We start from the raw sequence: 19,766 nt of genomic DNA on the forward strand, positions 1-19,766 counted from the left end.
TGCTAGCTCCTTCTATCTCCCCCTAACCCTAGTATAGCCCAATACAACCTTTATACAACCTAACCCCTCCATACATACCCCTCCTAACCCGCTCTTCTGCTAACCCCCTGTATCTCCTGCTTGTCCCCCCAGGAGAGATGGAGGAGCTGGAGGCTCTGTGGCTGACGGGGATCTGCCACAATGAGAAGAACGAGGTGATGAGCAGCCAGCTGGACGTGGACAACATGGCGGGCGTCTTCTACATGCTGGGGGCGGCCATGGCTCTGTCGCTCATCACCTTCATCGCCGAGCACGCCTTCTACTGGCAACTGCGCTTCTGCTTCATGGGCTACTGCACCGGCAAGCCAGGCTTTACCTTCTCCATCAGCAGGGTGAGTTATTGGCTGGAGTGGAGCAGGACTTCCTGGTCTGGTTGCCAATATTCTGTGCTAATGCCACGTTCACGTCATGTCGGAAACTCGGGACCTCCGAGTTCAAATGAACGTAAGTTATTTGCGTAGAGCTTCCTATTGGTTGATTCCGATACTTCCCAAGTGGGAAACTCAAGTATAAGCTAGTCTGAAATTTTTGAATTTCCGACATGATGTGAACGCGGCATAATAAAACCTATACTAATAAGCTAATGAAACTTTGCTAACTGTGATAGAGACAGTAATAAGTAATGATACTGTATGATACCCTTTGAGCAAGGATAACAAATCTAGCATGACAACTGACTATGTGAATGCTAATAGAATTTAGGCTAATCCGTGCTAACGGTGCTAGCAAAACTAACAAACCAATCATTGCCAATGGGCCTTTTGAAAGCCCTTTTAATATGTAACACTAATGCTAAGGCATTTACAGTTAGCTACATGCCCATTGATTCCAGTTGTATAGAAGGGTAAAAATAAAACCTTATCACGGTGTTGTTGCATCTTTAAATGGGGACTGCTCTGGGGGGTGTTTATGCGGGTCATTTACCATGGCAGTTGTCATGGCAGTTATTATTGTAAGTCAGAGAGGTTGTTTACGCATGAAAAACAATTGCTTGAGGAACAATGTCATTTGCATAATGTTACCTTTTAAGAGAGGGGGGAATGTTTTTGTTGTTGCACGCTCATTGAGCTCAATTATCATTAATTTGAGAAACAGTCGCAAATGTTTACCTGGCTGAACTTCTTAAGAACTGTTTTCTCTACTGTATCCTTCCTCTTTTGGGAGCTCGACGATAGTTACTCTGTAATACAGCAATAATGGTTTTATGCAAAGTACATAAAATAGTTTACATGTAGGGAGAGCCTCGATAGAATACAAATTCTGTATTTATTGGTTCAAGCGTACAGGTGTTGATGTTATTTGGCCGTTGCATTGATTTTCACCCCCTACACTATTACAGACTACCAATCGTCTATTATTGCCGTCTGCAAGAGATAGTCCGCCAATAGTCTATTACAGATTTCCATGCCTGGTTTAGCACTCCAGTTGTGGAGGGGGACGAGATAGTGTAGCGCTCAACCAATCTGGTTGAAAGAAAGAGAGGGCATATGATGAGACTAAAAGGAACAGATAGCATACGACAAGAGGTAAAGGAGATCTGTCCAAGAAAAAGAATGATAAAAACATAAAAGGGGAATAGAAGGAACAGAGGAGCACAAAAGGAAAGATGTGCCAGCCGGTGTGCCAGTAACCTCTGTCCTATCACCTTTATAGAGGGATTGTGTGGACGTACGTAGAGAAATAAAGAAAGAAATCCCATTGGAGGAGAAGCTTCACCACGGTGACCAGGAGGCAAAGGAGATAAAACAAGACAAAAAAAGACACAAAGAACGAGTGAACGAAAAAAAGAGAGAGTGGAAAGAGTAGAAATAATAATCATGAATTCAGGGGGCCAGGGGGGCAGGGGGGCCAGGGGGGCAGGGGGGCCAGGGGGGGCAGGGGGCCAGGGGGGCAGGGGGGCCGGGGGGCAGGGGGTCAGGGGGCAGGGGGCCAGTGGGCATGGGGGCAGGGGGCATGGGGGGGGCCGGGGGGGCAGGGGGCCAGGGGGCATGGGGGGCAGGGGGGCCAGGGGGGCAGGGGGGCCAGGGGTCAGGGGGCAGGGGGCCAGGGGGGCAGGGGGGCAGGGGGCATGAGGGGCCGGGGGCAGGGGGCAGGGGGCATGGGGGGCCGGGGGGCAGGGGGCAGGGGGCATGGGGGGCCGGGGGAGAGGAGTGACTAAGAGATGGAGAAAAAAAAACGTTTTTGACATGACAGAGACCCATGTTTTCACTGGCAGGCAATGATCGTCGACCTTTCGTTTTTTTGTCTGGAATGGCATGAGACCGCCAACCCCCAGCGCTGATCCTAACATGCATGCCTTGATTTGTTGGCAGGTGTCACCTCTTAGAATTACTGTCCTCACAACGCCAAAACCACAACCAGATAATAACATTACATTTCAACGAACCACACCCGTCTTTCATTTCACGGAATATTTATAAATACTTTTATTGCTTGATTAATTTTCGTGATGTGTCTTTTATGAGAGGGGGTTGGAAAGCCCCATAAAAAGTGCTGTCAGCATGACATTGATTAAACTTATTGATTGGTTGATTTGAAACTAGAGGCTAAAGGCGCTCCTGTCATTATCAATCAAGTCTCTGGACGCCCCGCACACTGGGTCTGAGTGAGAGGAGGAGAGGTGAGGCTCTGAGCCTCTGCAGTGGCCAAAGCTCTGTCTGCTCCCCAAGGAGAACTTATTTATGAACTCACCCCTATTACTGTTTAATACTGTGTAAACAAGGTGACCAGACGAAACACAGCAATGCATTAACCTCTCTCTCTTTGTCTCTCCCTCTCATTCTATCTCTCTCCACCTTTCCACCTCCTGTCCTCTTTCTAATGCTCGTCCACCCATCTATCCTCTTTCTTTTTCGTCAATCTGTTTCTATGTTGGTTTCTTTTTCTTTCTATCTGTGTTCCCATGTTCTTTCGCTTGCTCCCCCTCTCCCCATAATGTTCTCTATCTCTCTGTCCTCTTGTTTCTCTACCATTCTCTATCCCTCCTATTCGTCCATTCCTCCAACAGGGCATCTGGAGTTGTATCCACGGGGTCCAGATCGAGGAGAACAAGTCGACCATGGACTCTCCATCGGCCACCATGAACATGAACATGAACAACACCCACTCTAACATCCTGCGACTGCTCCGCACCGCCAAGGACATGACCGCCATCCCGGGGGTCAACGGCTCGCCGCACACGCACGGCGCCCTGGACTACGGTGGCCACCACCGCGGCGGCGGTGAGTCGCCCGGCATCTACGACATTTCCGAGCACCGGCGTAGCTTGCAAGAGCGCAAGGCCCCGCCGCCGCCATACCTGCCCGAGGACAACATGTTCAGCGACTACATCAGCGAGGTGGAGAGGACTTTTGGCAACTTGCCCCTGAAGGACAACAACCTGTACCAGGACCATTACCTGCACCACCACTCAGGCCCGGGACCCAGGCTGGCTCTGGGTATGTCCGGCCCCCCGCCTAACAGGCAGAGTAGCTTAGGTAGTACCAGTTCATTGGAGGGAGGGATGTTTGATTGTGACAGCTTAGGGGGAGGGGTAGCACCCATATTCACCACACAGCCCCGCGTTGCCTCCCTGACACACAGGAACACCAATAAGTTTGACCTGATCGCCGGCCACGCCTCGGCCTCAGGCTCCGGTCAGCAGGGGGGTCAGTTCAAGTCGAACGACCTCTACGGGAGGTTCTCCTTCAAAGGCGGGGCGTCCAGTTCTGGGTTTATCGACAGGGGCGGTCACGACAGGTACTGCGTGGGTGGAGGAGGAGGGGGTGGCGGGGGCTCTGGGGGCGATGATGTGTCGGATATCTCCTCGCACACCATCACCTACGGCAATCTGGAGGGCAACGCCAAGAGGCGTAAACAGTACAGGGACAGCCTGAAAAAGAGGCCCGCCTCAGCCAAATCCAGACGGGAGCAGGACGAGATTGATTACCGGAGGCGAGCCCACCACCATCACACCGTCCACCACCACTTCTCCCGCGGGCCCCTAGGACACCGCTCAGCCTCCCCGCCCCTGGCCCCCTCTGAGCGGAAGAGAGGAGGAGGTGGAGGAGGAGGGGGTAACTCTTCACCTTACTTATTCCGCGACAAAGAAAATCTAAGGGAGTTCTATGCGGAGCAGTTCCGTTCCAAGGAGGGCTCAGCCAAGTGGGAGCATGTGGATATGTCCGACGGGCCTTGTCCGATGGGCAGTGGGGGAGGAGGAGGCGGTGGCGGTAGTAGTGGTAGTGGCATTTGTAAGAGCCTAGTGCCCGTGGAGGATTTCCTGAAAGGTAACAAACCCAAGAAGTCAGAGGGTACAAGTGGCGTAGTCGGAGGGATGGGCTTGGGGTCGTCAGGGCAACAGGCCCACACGTGTTGGGAGAAGAACATGTCTGAAGTGGGGGGTGGAGGCATAGCAGGGGGTGACTGGGAGTGTCGGAATCACAGTGGTGGTGGCGGGGGAGGAGGAGGGGGCAAGTCCATCTCTCACCATGGGGGAGGGGGAGGAGGGGGAAAGTCCATCTCTCACCATGGGGGAGGGGGAGGAGGGAGCACCTGTACGCATGGGGGCACTAGTGGCGGAGGGGGAAATAGTCGCCCAAGCTCTGCTACTTGCAAACGGTGCGAGTCGTGTAAGAAACAAGGCAACCTGTATGACATCAGTGAGGATAACCTCATATTTAGCAAGATGGGGGGTGGAGGGGAGAAGAGTGGTGACGCGGGGGGTGCTGGCCAATCACAAAGTCAGGCACAGCGCAGGAAGCTAGGGCCAGGTGGGCGGGTGTTACGGAGGCAACACTCCTACGACACGTTTGTGGATTTGCAGAAGGGGGGGGGCGGCCGCCGCATGGGCGGGGGTGGAGGAGGAGGTGGGGGAGGAGAAGGAGGGGGAGGGGGGCAGCTCCCCCCGCCCAGAAGCGTGAGCTTGAAAGACAAAGACCGCTACATGGAGGGTGTTAGCCCATACGCCCAAATGTTTGCCCAGTACGCGGAGAGGGACAGAGATAGTCCCTCCTTTTTCAGTCGGGGTGGTAGTGAGCGGGAGAGGGCGAAAGGAGGCTCCTCCTTCAGTTTGTTCCGAGGCGAACGAGGCGAAGGTGGGTTGCACCGTCGGTCGGTGGGGGAGAAAGACATGAGGGACAGGGATAGAAGAATGATGGGAGGTGGAGGTGGGGTGGGCGGTAGTGGCAAAGGGGCCGGGACTTACTCCTTGTCTAAATCTCTCTACCCAGATAAGGTGACCCAGAACCCCTTCATCCCAACCTTCGGCGACGACCAGTGTCTATTACACGGCGGCAAACCATACTACGTCAAAATGTCGCCACAGCAACAGCAACAACCGCCACAGCATCTCCTCAACAACAGCCGCGGGGACTTCAGAGGCTCCATGGGGGTGCCTTCCTATTTACCGGCATCAGCCACGACGGGGGTCATGTCCAACGTGACCCCCAGGTTCCCCAATGATCTGTGTCTTGGTGGAGGGTTGGGGGGGCCCATGGGGAACCACCATGGCCCCGGACTGGGAGGCAACAAGCTACTGCCGGTCAGGGACAGGGGGTTAGGGATGGTGGGGCAGGGCGGCCAGAGACCCTTCAATGGCTCGAGCAACGGCCACGTTTACGAGAAGCTCTCCAGTATCGAGTCTGATGTCTGAGAGAAAGAGATGGGGCTAGAGAACAGGATAATTGCTTCTCCGTCTGAGTAGAACAAATAGACGCTACATTGTGTACATCGTTCTCATATTTCTAACCGAGAAAGTTTAGTTGGACAATGGACACCGCGGACAGAGTGAAGGAGAGTGAAGGTACAGTCAAGCGTAACAGAAAGCGACACGACTTCTAATGAGGAAATGAATGGATTCTGCTGCTTGACTCTGAGACTGTGAGGGAGGAGGAGAGAAATCTCTCCTACGTTTCTCCTCTCCTTCTTCACCCCCTCTTTTATCTTTCCCTCTCTTCCGCTCGCCTGCTGTTCCTCACACCAAAACAAAGGTTTTGTTTAGCTATCAGAAATACAATCAAATGAATGAAAAATCTAAGTAACAGGGTAAACTAACAATAATTGTATTGATAATGTTGTTAATAATGATATTATTGAATATAATTACAATGTTTAAGATGTTCAGTTTGGGCTCTTTTTTTTTTATAGTTAATGTTGTTTTATATTTGTACTGTTGTTAATTATTTGCTAGGCCACCATATTACAGGAGACTAGTAGAGATGTTACTTAAGTACCAATACTTTTAGGTTCGTGTAATTCAGATTTCTTCTTAATTCTTGATTATCCATGTTGAAAAATGTTTATTTTCTGTTCTTGGAGTGCTGTGAAAAAGTGTACTGTATGTGAAAGGCATGATTTGCTGAGTACATTCTCCATGTACTTGACATCTTATTGTGAAGGAGAAAGTCCTTATGTGGCATCATACTTGTTTGCAGTTTAGATTTCTTGTTTTGCCTGGGGAGTAGGGAGTAGTAGTGATCTCAGATACCGAGCGGGATGTGCCTTACTGAATTCACTACAATCATAAAGACATGAAGACTCCTCCTCCTATCGGTAGAAAGAGTGTTCATTCTGTGGACGATTCAGTTATTAACTAGTAATTCATAAAGTGGTTATCATGTTCTCTGAGAATCCGCTTAGCTGAGATTTTGCTTTAAACAAGATCCACCCACCTGAAAGGAGAGAGAGTTGCATCATGGGAGATGTAGTTTTCTGCTAGTTTCACTCGGGTGCTAGTCAAAAGGCTCTTATGGATATCAATAAACACACTGGACGATTTTATCATATACCATCATATCTCATCCTTTAGCTTTCCATAAATAATTTTGATTTACAGTTTTAAATCCCAACATATCACGAGTCCTTATATTCCCAAAGGTAAACTATCAATTACACTTTTCTTTTTTTAAATTATTTTTTGGGCATAGATGCAGTATATGCTAAATGTATGTAAATCACCTTGTATGCCTATATGTTGCTGGGAAGCGATTAAATGGAGTTGGTTTCAATTGGCCTTGACAGTTTTCTACTTTTAAGACATGGTCTTAATGGACTGTTGGAACATGGCCTGGGAATGGAGAGATGAACAGCAGGACGTGTTAATTATTTAATTTTTATTATGGCAGTAAGCTGTTGCTGCTATATTGTCAAGACACATTTATTAGAAGGGGGATGAGTAGAAAGTGATGTGCTGTGAACACAGGGAGGAAAGAAAGTTCAGTTGGTTTATTTATTTATTTCACCCAATCACTGTACTGTTACTGTACTATATACTGCATATCTCTCCTTAATTCACGTCAAGGACTTGATCGAACCACTAATCATGTTTGACTTACTTAGAATGTGTTATAATTTCTGAGATAATTCAGATATTGCATATTGGTCACATGAGATGGGGATTGGGGAGAAAAATCACTATTTCACTATTTGTTTGCTTAAGTGAGCTTTTTTCTTTCCTTGTGAATACCAAAATGAATCAATCACTTTATACAGTCCACAAAAGACAGTCTGGATGTAACATTCAGTAAATCTCAGCAAACTTTCAACATTTTGCCGAAGATGATTATGGAATGTTTTGGCAATTTCCATCAATGGCTTGATACATACGTAGGATAAAAGGATCATGAAGTTTGTAAAGCTTGAGCATATGACCAGAAGTTTGTAAAGCTTGAGCATATGACCAGGGCATGATTACCATTAGCCTAGTAATAGCAAGAATACTTCATCTCTGCGTTTAAAATAAACTAAAACCTTATTTGAATTATTCTGTCTATTTCAAGCAGAACAACCACTTTTAAATTATCAGAGCAAATATCTTATGAATTTACAAATGTGATTGAAGGCACTGGACAGTATTTTCCATTTGGAAAATAGTCCTCACAACTGTCCTGGAAGTTACTTGGTGGAACGTGGAGAAAAGCAAACCCAATGCCATGATAGAAAGGAAAAAACGTTGAATCTCTACATAGCGTGGACAGTAAAGTTTTTTACCCCATTCTATAAGCATTGAGTCCAGTGGGTTGTTTATCATGCCTTTGCCAATGACTCTAGGTCGCTTCCATCAATGATAACCTAATGTCCATGGAAGATGACCTCAAAGCCACAAGTGATCACAGACAGATATCCAGGTCAAAGCTGTACTTATGTTCACTCTGATGTAATTGTTGTAATATACAATTTAGGACACCCCATATCTTCATTTTATTGATTCAATTTATTAAGTACTTGAAGTTATAGCTGTCTGAAATATTACATTTCTAAGTGATTTGTCGTATTGCCAAACCAAATTGTACGATCTAAGCACAATCAGTGTTATTGATTAGTTGATCAATACATGTACATCCCTATTGAAACATTTAAAGATTTTTCCTTCTTTCATGACTGACAAGTCAGTGTGTATGATATTGAGTCAGTGTATAAGGACGTGTTTGTAAGGACATGCATGCATCCGTGGAGTTTTTTTATTTGCCCTTTTTTACTTAGACTCTATTTTATCCCAAATGTTTGGGAATGATATCTCGACTTCTTATCGATTTCATTGATTCTGATCCTTGTTGGTGTGTGTTTGTCTGTGTAAAAAGACAAATATAATTTTTGCTCTCAGAATTTTCGTTATTTTCAAATATTTCAAATTCAGAAAACAGAATTGTCAATAGGAATAATTGCTATGACAGAACTTGACAGGAAAATAGTTTCAACAGATGTATTATGAAACAAGAAGAGATGTAAGAGGAGAAGTACAGGCTTCTCTGCTCCTCTTGATGTTTGGTTGTAAATGCCTGTGAATGAGGTGAAGGTATTGGTGTTCTTTTGTTATGAAGTGAAGAACCATCTTTGATTTTAAATGTTTTTGCTTGTTTTTTTTCCCTACAACCTCTCTTTCTTCAGTAAGTTGCATTCTTTATTTCTTTCTTTATTTCTGTTGTTGTATGTGCCTCAATACATACGCTTGATTACCTCTGTGTACTCTTGTGTGTGTGTGTGTGTGTGTGTGTCTGCACCCACGTGTGCATGGAAGAGAAAGCGCTAAAGAGGGAACTGTTGACTGAACTGTAATGCTGTATGTAAAGAACTTACCTCCCTCTCGCAGACTTTTAATAAAAGTGTACAAAATGGCTGAAAGTAAGAACCTTTTGGGTGACATCTTTGATTTAAAGGTTCCCTGCTAAAATAGTTTTATAAAAAATGAAAGGACACATAAATTATGTGAAAGCTTGTACTTTGTTAAAAGAGTGCACACCTAAAGTAGTAGAGACTTTTTACAGCAAGTTGATGTATTTCCTTTCACTTTAATTTGGTCATAGACCGACATACACACTTGTTTTTGTTACACAACAAATGGTAATGACATTAGTGGCTATTACATAAGCACAACATCATGACTCTCTACTGCATTATTACAAGTTATAATTTTTCTTCTTTGGCAACCCTTTATTTTACGTGTTTCCAAGATAAAATTATAACACAACCATCTCAAGAACTGTACAGATTGTGAAAATGTATATATGACAAAACATTTCAGTCACTCTTTCATTTTGTATGGGAAGTAATGACATGTGTTAAAGAATAATAACAAATGTGATTAAATATTTAATAATATTTAAAATGAGGATAACTAAACACAGTCGATGTGAAAATGAGTGCTAAGAAATATTCTTCCTCTGTCTCTTTGTACAAAACAAAGTGTTGAGTATTAATAAAAAAAAAAAAGAAATGTCATTTGTGAAATTCCTACATTTTCTTATTTTTCCCCTCTAAACAGATTTCAACATTCGTTCATGGTCTCTCATTTGTCTGCGATTAATGATAATGTACAGTACCAGTCAAAAGTTTGGACACACATACTCATTCAAGGGTTCTTCTTTATTTTTTACTATTTTTTACATTGTAGAATAATAGTGAAAACCTCAAAACTATAAAATAACACATATGGAATCATGTAGGAACCAAAAAAGTGTTAAACAAAATATATTTTATACTTTATATTCTTTAAAAAGCCACCCTTTGCCTTGATGACAGCTTTGCACACTCTTGGCATTCTCTCAACCAGCTTCACCTGGAATGCTTTTCCAACAGTCTTGAAGGAGTTCCCACATATGCTGAGCACTTGTTGGCTGCTTTTTCTTCACTCTGCCGTCCGACTTACCCCAAACCATCTCAATTGGGTTGAGGTCGGGGGATTGTGGAGGCCAGGTCATCTGATGCAGCACTCCATCACTCTCCTTACACAGCCTGGAGGTGTGTTGGGTCATTGTCCTGTTGAAAAACAAATGATAGTCCCACTAAGCCCAAACCAGATGGGATGGAGTATCGCTGCAGAATGCTGTGGTAGCCATGCTGGTTATGTGTGCCTTGAATTCTAAATTAATCACTGACAGCAAAGTGCCAAAACTCAGGAACCACACCTGTGTGGAAGCACCTGCTTTCACTATACTTTGTATCCCTCATTTACTCAAGTAGTTCCTTTATTTTGGCAGTTACATGTACAGTACGTACGCTGTACCATTACATTGACTATTAATAGGTCCTGTTCTTTGTTGTCAATAACATTACGTCCTGTTCTTTGTTCTCAATAACATTACATTACATCCAGTTTTTTGACGGTTGTGAATAACCTTGTTTGTATTTTATTTGTGGGGGGTGAGCAAAGCACCCCCACACCATAACACCTCCTCCTCCATGCTTTACGGTGGGAACTACACATGCGGAGATCATCCATTCACCCACACCGCGTCTCTCAAAGCCACGGCGGTTGGAACCAAAAATCTCCAATTTGGACTCCAGACCAAAGGACACACTTCCACCGGTCTAATGTCCATTGCTTGTGTTTCTTGGCCCAAGCAGGTCTCTTCTTCTTATTGGTGTCCTTTAGTAGTCATTTCTTTGCTGCAATTCGACCATGAAGGCCTGATTCACACAGTCCCCTCTGAACAGTTGATGTTGAGATGTGTCTGTGACTTGAATTCTGTGAAGCATTTATTTGGGCTGCAATTTCTGAGGCTGGTAACTCTAATGAACTTATCCTCTGCAGCAGAGGTAACTCTAGGTCTTCCATTCCTGTGGCGGTCCTCATGAGAGCCAGTTTCATCATAGCGCTTGATGGTTTTTGCGACTGCACTTGAAGAAACTTTCAAAGTTCTTGAAATGTCATGTCTAATGATGGACTGTCGTTTCTCTTTGATTATTTGAGCAGTTCTTGCCATAATATGGACTTGGTCCATAATATGGCCTCCTTTGGCCGCCATTCCTTCCAGTTCTCTGCTGCCAATGACTGGAACAAATTGCAAAAATCTCTGAAGCTGGAGACACTTATCTCCCTCACTAACTTTAAGCATCAGTTGTCAGAGCACCTTACCGATCACTGCACCTGTACACAGCCCATCTGAAATTAGCCCGCCCAACTACCTCATCCCTATATTGTTATTTATTTTGCTCATTTGTACCCCAGTATCTCTATTTGCACATCATCTCTTGCACATCTATCATTCCCGTGTTAATACTAATTGTAATTATTTTGCACTATAGCCTATTTATTGCCTTACCTCCATAACTTGCTACATTTGCACACACTGTATATATATTTTCTGTTGTATTTTTGACTTTATGTTTTACCCCATATGTAACTCTGTGTTGTTGTTTTTATCGCACTGCTTTGCTTTATCTTGGCCAGGTCGCAGTTGTAAATGAGAACTTGTTCTCAACTGGCTTACCTGGTTAAATAAAGGTTAAATAAAATAAAATAAAATAAAAAAATGGTCTGGAGTCCAAATAGGGCTATCTTCTATATACATTTAATTTGTTTACAACATTGCAGTAAAACAAGCTTATATTTTGGCTTCTGATGGGGTACAACAGCTCATGTGGCATTTATAACTTATATTCTTCAAGAATCAGTGGGTACATATGAAGTCCCAAAATGGATGTATTAACTGCAGATTACCCCTTTATAGGTGCAGTGCCTTTTCCAGTGTTCTCAGAGTCATTGGTCATTTAAATGGACAGTATCACTCACTCTCTCCATATCTCTCCTTTTTCTGTATTTTCTTATCTTTCTGTCAGTTTTTTTTCCCCTTCACAAGTAGGACACTGAAATGAAATTGAGGTTACTCAAGATGTTGGAGAGGCAGGTTTGTAGGCCAGGACAGAGGGAGGGGGAGGTGACGAATGACACACTGATAAAAAGTGAACCAGTAGGATACTGTATACAGAGATGAAAGACTCAAAATCCTCCCCCTGAGACTCTCTCTGTCTCTCTTTCTCTCTTTCTTCTGAAAGAGCTCTGACCAGCAACAAGGGAGATATTTAAAGAAACCAGTCATCCACAAACCCCTCTGAGATTTTGGTAAAGGATATCTCTGTATCTATATTTGTATAAGTCAGTATCTCTGCTATGATCCTATGTCATTGAGAGATAAATAATTAGCTAGTGCTATAAACAACACTGATAGAACAAGAACACATTGATAGAACACAATGCAACACATGTAACTACTTCTTGACAATTAACCGTTACCTAGCAACTGGCTTTTTTTTCAAGAGATGGGGAGAGTGCAAGATTTGTACTGTATACTCTCACTGTCTTACATTTACATTTTAGTCATTTAGCAGACGCTCTTATCCAGAGCGACTACAGTTAGTGCATACATTATTTTTATACCCCGTGGGAATCGAACCCACAACCCTGGCGTTGCAAACGCCATGCTCTACCTTAGTGGATTGGATGGGAAAATGAATCAACATACAATACCAAAATGGAAAGTACAGCCTGAGCCGAACATCTACTGGTGGAGAGAGAGACAGAGAGAGAGAGAGATGGGGGGATGGAATGCAGATGAAGAAGTAGAGATGAAAGACTGAAGCCCCGTTTATACCTGGTGCTAACATGGGTCCTGTGTCCTAATCTTGTCCACATTCTGATTGTGCCCACATTTTTGTGGCTACACCGTCTCGTCTCTGCATTGTGATCAAATGTCCTGGTCCATCCCTGTATGCAAATTATTTCACAGCTATTCTTTCCAAATAATATTTATTTATTTATTTTAAGACACATGTTGGAGGCATAAGTCAATGGTGCAGCCTGTCAATGATGTTAGAGGCCGGTATAATTATGATTTAAATGGTTTCACTGCCCAGATCGGTCTACACGGATGCGTGCCTGACTACCTCCGGAGGTGGTCAGGAAGATCTGATCACAATCAGATCACAATGTGTCTTTTAATCGTGTAAACCTGTCTAAAAATGCGGGCTCAATCAGAATGTGGACAAGATCAGGAAAAAGGACGCATGTTAGAACCAGGTATAAACAGGGCTAGAGAGAGACAACGGAGGATGACAAGCAGAGATGGGAGAGTAGAGGCAGGTGGGAAAAGATGGAATGAGAAAGAGAGGGAACATTTTATACTGTGGCTCTGCGGATGACAAGCAAGAGTCGGGGAAGAGGAGAGGAGAGAAAGGAGGGAAGGAACGGTTGCTGTAGGAACGCTTGCCAAAGTTTTAATGAGGGCACAAAGTTTGATCCTTATGCCCACAACATATACAGACACACATGCACACACTCACACACACACAGTATATATACCAGCTGGGTTTAGTATTACCCTTTGTGACTACAGCTAACGGTAAACAAAGATCTACAAATCTTCCCAGATCCCTCTAACACCAAAGTCCCAAACAAATAACAGAATAGGAAGCCACTCTGTGTGGATGAAATACAACAGTCACCCTTCAAAGTCAGATAGCCAAATGTGGCATACAACATCCTCTCCAACATTAGCATTTTGTTCTATTGTGTATTGATAATGTGGTACTCTATAATCAATTGTGTGGCGATTGAGTTTTGAATCTGATGATGATCACGCTTCCATGCACATGAGTGAATACTTTACATGGCCATGCAGCCACAGTTGGCTAGTTCTGAATGAGATGATCAGACAGTTATGAGACTTGATGAGTTTGTTTAATGAATATATCATTGCTCTCTCATGGGTTGATACACATAACAGCCACAGATGCACATCTTTGTTTATAATGAAGCAGAGACTCAGGATAGAGAATACATACATTTTTACATCAACTTTCTACAATAGATATCAGATTTTGATACGTTATAATATTTGCAGACTATTTCGTTAATTTCTTGCTCTTTCACCTTTGACGTTTGACCTCTCACCTCACACTGAACTTAGAACCCTAACACCAACTTTCATACTATCACACTCCCCCGTAGTCCACAATCCCTCCCGCTATCTCTCACTCGCACTCTCCAGCATCCTAACTTGTCCGTTGTTGTACACTCTCACCCTCTTCCTCCTCACCACCCTAGTCCCCCTCACAGGGTCCGCCTTCTTCAAGGTGTATCTAGGGGGGTACCTCGCCAGCCTTGCTGCGCCACCTCTCATGCTCTGAGGTGCCAGAGCTCTGCTACCGCCACCCCCTCCCTCCTCCCCCTCGTCCCTGTAGCCGTGGCGACGGAGGAACGGTTCCAGGGTTGCTAGGCGATGGGTGAGTTCCGTGATACGCCTGTGCAGCAGAGTGACTTCCCTGAAGAGATCGTTGAGCGACTCAGACAGAGGGCGCACCCTGCAGGACACAAAGAGTAACTTAGCAACAGGCTCTTCAAACGAGCAATCAATCACACTTTAAAAGAACCTGGACAGTAACTTTAAATTATTAATCTGCACTGGTCAATATTTTGTAGAGTCAAAGCAGGAATTTAGCAACATCAATCTACAATGTCATTCACACATTGTTGGACAGAATAAATAACTTTATAGGCCTACAACTTCATCATAGAGACATACAGTGCCTTCAGAAAGTATTCACACCCCTTGACTTTTTCCACATTTTGTTGTGTTACAGCCTGAATTTAAAATTGATTACATTTATTTTTTTTCGGTCACAGGCCTACACATACCTCATAATGTCAAAGTAGAATAATGTTTTTAGACATTTTTACAAATTAATTAAAAATGAAAAGCTGAAATGTCTTGAGTCAATAAGTATTCAACACCTTTGTTATGGCAAGCCTAAATAAGTTCAGGAGTAAACATTTTCTGAACAAGTCACATAATAAGTTGCATGGACTCACTCTGTGTGCAATAATAGTGTTTAACATTATTTTTTTAATGACTACCTCATCTCTGTACCCCAGACATACAATTATCGGTAAGGTCCCTCAGTCGAGAAGTGAATTTCAAACACATATTCAACCCCAAAGACCAAGGAGGTTTTCCAATGCCTCACAAAGAAGGGCACCTATTGGGAGATGGGTAAAAATGAAAAAGCAGACATTGAATATCTTTGAGCATGGTGAAGTTATTAATTACACTTTGGAGTGTGTATCAATACACCTAGTCACTACGAAGATAATACTGCAAAAAATGTGGCAAAGCAATTCACTTTTTGTCCTGAATACAAAGTGTTGTATTGGATTTGCCCCAAACATAACACATTACTGAGTATCACTCTCCATATTTTGAAGCATAGTGGTGGCTGTACCATGTTATGGGTATGCTTGTAATCGTTAAGGAGTTTTTCAGGATAAAAAAGAAACGTAATGGAGCTAAGCACAGGAAAAATCCTAGAGGAAAACCTGGTTCAGTCTGCTTTCCAACAGACACTGGGAGACAGTCAACTTTCAGCAGGACAATAACCTACAACAAGTCAAATATACACTGGAGTTGCTTACTAAGAAGACAGTGAATGTTCCTGAGTGGCTTAGTTACAGTTTTGACTTTCCAGGTGACTACCTCATGAAGCTGGTTGAGAGAATGCCAAGAGTGTGCAAAGCTGTCATCAAGGCAAAGGGTGGCTACTTTGAAGAATCTCAAATTGATTTGTTTAACACTTTTTTGGTTGCTACATGATTCCATGTGTGTTATATCATAGTTTTGATGACTTCACTATTATTCTACAATGTAGAAAATAGTAAAAATAAAGAAAACTCCTGGAATCAGTAGGTGTGTCCAAACTTTTGAATGGTACTGTAAATCGGCTTGAAAATCTATGGCAGGACTTGAAAATGGTTGTCTAGCAATGATCAACAACCAATTTGACAAAGCTTGAAGAATTTTAAAAAGAATAAATGGGCAAATATTGTACAATCCAGGTGTGCAAAGCTCTTAGAGACTTACCCAGAAAACTCACAGCTGTAATCGCTGCCAAAGGTGATTCTAACATGTATTGACTCAGGGGTGTGAATAATTATGCAAATAAGATATTTCTGTATTTCATTTTCAATACATTTGAAAAAATATCTAAAAACATGTGTACACTTTGTCATTATGGAGTAATGTGTGTAGATGGTTGAGAAAAAATATATACTTAATACATGTTTTGAATTCAGGCTGTAACACAACACAATTTGCAATAAGTCAAGGGAATACTTTCTGAAAGTACTGTAAAAGGGATTTGTACACTCTCTGTTGACCTATACCACAGTGAAGAAGTCCCTCTGGTACTCCTACCTGGAGTAGTCAGGGAGCAGGGTGCTGGGCTGAGAGTGGAGTAGGGTTTTGATCTCGTTGAAGATGCGTTTTCCCCAGACGTCCAGAACTCTGGTCACACTGCGGACAGTGGCCACGTTCACACTCTCAGCTGCAACCACAACCCCAGCAAGGACAACCCCAGAGAAAAGGAAGAAAATACATTGTTATGAAATGCATGTTTTTTTTCACTTCTGCTTTGTCTTTCATTTTTACATTTTTAGTCATTTAGCAGACGCTCTTATCCAGAGCGACTTACAGGAGCAATTAGGGTTAAGTGCCTTGCTCAAGGGCACATCGACAGATTTTTCACCTAGTCTGCTCGGGGATTAGAACCAGCGACCACTAAGCTACCTGCCGCCCCGAAGTCTTTCCTTGACTTCAACTGAGTAGGCTGGATGGATGTTCTTATTTATTATCTTACCTCCCTCCCTGTAGTTCCAGTACCCATAATCCAGTTTGTTCTCCTCGCCAACAGACTGGGCCATGGTCGCCATGGCAGCCAGAAGAAGCAGCAGCATCACTGTGGGAGGGGCCATGATGAGAAGACACAGCCCTTTATGAAATAGAATTTAAAAAACACAACAAGATTGTTTGAAAAAATCTCCCAATTAGCCGAAATCAGTTCACTGTGACATTACAACAATTTGATTATGTTCAGAAGAAAGAGGGAAAGTCAGAGAAAGAGAGAAGAACCAGAGAGAGAGAGAGAGAGAGAGAGAGAGAGAGAGAGAGAGAGAGAGAGAGAGAGAAGAGTGAAGAAATAGTTGGTTTTTCCACACAAGGCTGCCAACAGTCTCTCAGTGGCCCAGTTAAGAGTTGAAAACAGATCCGCGTGCATGTTCACATGTTGGTTTGGTATAGGTCATCTTAGAAACCCTCTATATTCCCTATCGCTCCTTGAAAGTCTCTCAAAGTATGTACAAGTATGATTTCAATACTATGATTGAAAACAGGTCACGGAGCCATTCATTTGTGGTAAGGACATGAGTCAGACAGTCTTATGACCTGTTTGACTGAGCAAACTCAATTAGTTTATTTCAAAGCCTGAAGAAAATCTATTTTGTGTGAGGGACAGTGGGGCCTGTGTCTTCAGGACAGTGGTGTGATAGAAGGAGAATGTGTCCAACCAACCAGCAAACAGTTTGAAGACCTTGATTGTATCGTATTGGTTCCAGCAACATGTCACTATAAAGAGCAGGAAGGGGATATAGCCAGAAGAGAGACAATGAGAAGGATTGGTAATCACTTGGACTGTTTTGGATATCTTAGATGATGACTCATGAAAGAAGCCTTGTAAATGCTTTCATAAGAGGGTCTCATGTTGCAGTTGGAATCAGATCAGAGGGAGAGTGGAAGAGGCAAATGAACACCTATCCTCACAAGAAACAAGCTTTAGAAGCTATATAAGGACCGAAGAATTGGCAAAGACTCCAGCCACCCGAGATATGGACTGTTCTCCATGCTCCCGTCCGGCAGGCAGTACCAGTCCATAAAGGCTCAGACAAACAGACTCTTAAACAGCTTCTATCCCCTGGCCAGAAGACTGTTAAATGACTAACAACTACTGCTCTCCCTCTCCCACAGACTATCCACACTGGCTATATGCCCATCCACAGGTCTCTACCCACTCAGACACAACCTAAACTGATGCTAAAATGATTATTGTTTAGATGTATTATTCCATTATGCTGCTGTCCATTGATTATTGATTGCCATCACCATAAGTATTGATATATTCCTGCTACCAGTCACTTTTCAGCCCTGTTTACATGTATATCCTACTACCAGTCACTTTTTATGTATAAACCCACCTCAACCACTCCAGTACCCCTGCACATTGAATAAGGTACTGGCACTGACCTGTATATACTTGCATTCTCGTTTCTTTAACTCTCATTGTAGTTACTGTGTGGTTTTTATTCTTTATTTTATTTTGTATTCTATTTTCTATTATTATCTACAGTATATTATAATTATAACTGCATTGTTGGGAAAGAGCTCTCAAGGTAAGAATTTCACCGTAATGTTTTACACCTGTTGTGTCCTGTGCAGGTGGCGAATAAACTTTGAAATGTGAAACTTGAATATGGTCGAGCTGTTTCAATAAACATATCAAGAACCAGACAGACTTATTAGACACATGCAGGAAGATAAGGTTCTGTATGTATGCCAGTTAAATAGTCAATGGTAAAACAACAGTGCCACAAACAACTGAAACAAGGCCAATAAACCAATGCATTTGCTGTATGAAAAGTACATTGCATGTTTTAAATGAGTGAATTAAACAATACTTACACCTTCAGGGAATTAAGTTTAATTTAGCAGGTCCAAGTTGTTACTCAATAGAACTTGGTGCCTTCTCTTCCAATGCCCTGGTCTCCTCTTCTTCTTACTTCTTCCCTCTCTCCTCCCAGTCCCTGTCCCTGTCCCTGCAGTAGTAATGTGATTAGCAGGAGAATGTGGCTGGGCAGTGCGGACCCACTTAAGAACTATTTATTTGTGAACTGTGAGAGAATTGAGGAGCGCACACATCTCGCTCTCTCTTCGCTCTCTCTCTCTCTCCCTCTCCTCTCTTTCTGGGTTCCAGCTGTTTCCAGACGTAAGTGTTCTCTTCATATTCACTTTTCTTTTTAGTCTTCCTGTCATTTCTCTCCCACCCCCTCCGCCCCTGTTTCCCCTTCTTTTTGCTGCAGATGGAGGTAAAGAATGATTGTTATCCAATGGGCTTCAACATTATTTCAAGAACCCAAAAGTATAACTGTGAATTCTCCAAATTGCTCAAATGATGACGCATTTCATAAAGCTCTGGTTATCGTCCAAGTTCAGTCCAATACATCAACTGACCAAATCCAGGTCAATACATTCCATACTGTGGACAGTGGATTTGCCCTGCCAGGTAAAATAATGTGAGAAAGTGATTTAAGGTCAGAGGGGAGGGACAGAGGGAGTTAGGGATCGATAAGGAGAGGGGGAATGGTATGAAACAGAGGGAATATCATTTTTATTCACTGGTATCCAGATGTTATTTCTGTTCTCTCTCTCTGGGTCTGTTTTTGTGCAGTGGCTGCTGTGAGGTCAGAGTTGGCTTCTAGCTCTGCCAATGAAAGGGGGATAACAGGAGAAAGAGTTAGTAAAAGAAGGGAATAGAGAGAGAGGGAAGAAGAGAAGAGGTATAGGCATGTGCAGAGGTGTTGTAATGCTGGTGGAGAATGATGGAGAAGTCACACGGATTCACATTCACCTGGTTTGCATTAACACATAGAC

At 43.4% G+C, this 19,766-nt stretch overlaps 2 protein-coding genes across 5 annotated transcripts in view; one reads left to right on the forward strand and one right to left on the reverse strand.

Annotated features, from left to right (window-relative positions):
* Positions 1–7,665, forward strand: part of grin2bb (glutamate receptor, ionotropic, N-methyl D-aspartate 2B, genome duplicate b) — a 141,314-nt gene extending 133,649 nt beyond the window's left edge. For 3 of the 4 annotated variants that reach the window (XM_045213272.1, XM_045213274.1, XM_045213273.1), the window contains 2 exons: positions 133–371; positions 3,047–7,665. In XM_045213272.1, coding sequence (XP_045069207.1) covers positions 133–371; positions 3,047–5,671 — 2,864 coding nt within the window. In that variant the 3' untranslated portion in view covers positions 5,672–7,665. The remainder of the gene's footprint in view (positions 1–132; positions 372–3,046) is intronic. The other variant, XM_045213275.1, reaches the window with a different exon arrangement.
* A 6,288-nt stretch (positions 7,666–13,953) lies between these two features.
* Positions 13,954–19,089, reverse strand: si:ch211-243a20.3 (uncharacterized protein LOC100151507 homolog). Its single transcript, XM_045213302.1, has 4 exons — positions 18,800–19,089; positions 16,924–17,055; positions 16,482–16,611; positions 13,954–14,595 (listed from the first exon to the last, which is right to left on the reverse strand). Exons 2-4 carry the CDS (start codon positions 17,036–17,038, stop codon positions 14,259–14,261), a joined length of 582 nt encoding a protein of 193 aa, XP_045069237.1. The 5' UTR covers positions 17,039–17,055; positions 18,800–19,089; the 3' UTR covers positions 13,954–14,258.
* Between the last annotated feature and the right edge of the window lie 677 nt (positions 19,090–19,766).

This window comes from Coregonus clupeaformis, unplaced genomic scaffold, assembly GCF_020615455.1.
Source record: "Coregonus clupeaformis isolate EN_2021a unplaced genomic scaffold, ASM2061545v1 scaf0095, whole genome shotgun sequence".
NCBI classification, from domain to species: Eukaryota; Metazoa; Chordata; class Actinopteri; order Salmoniformes; family Salmonidae; genus Coregonus; species Coregonus clupeaformis.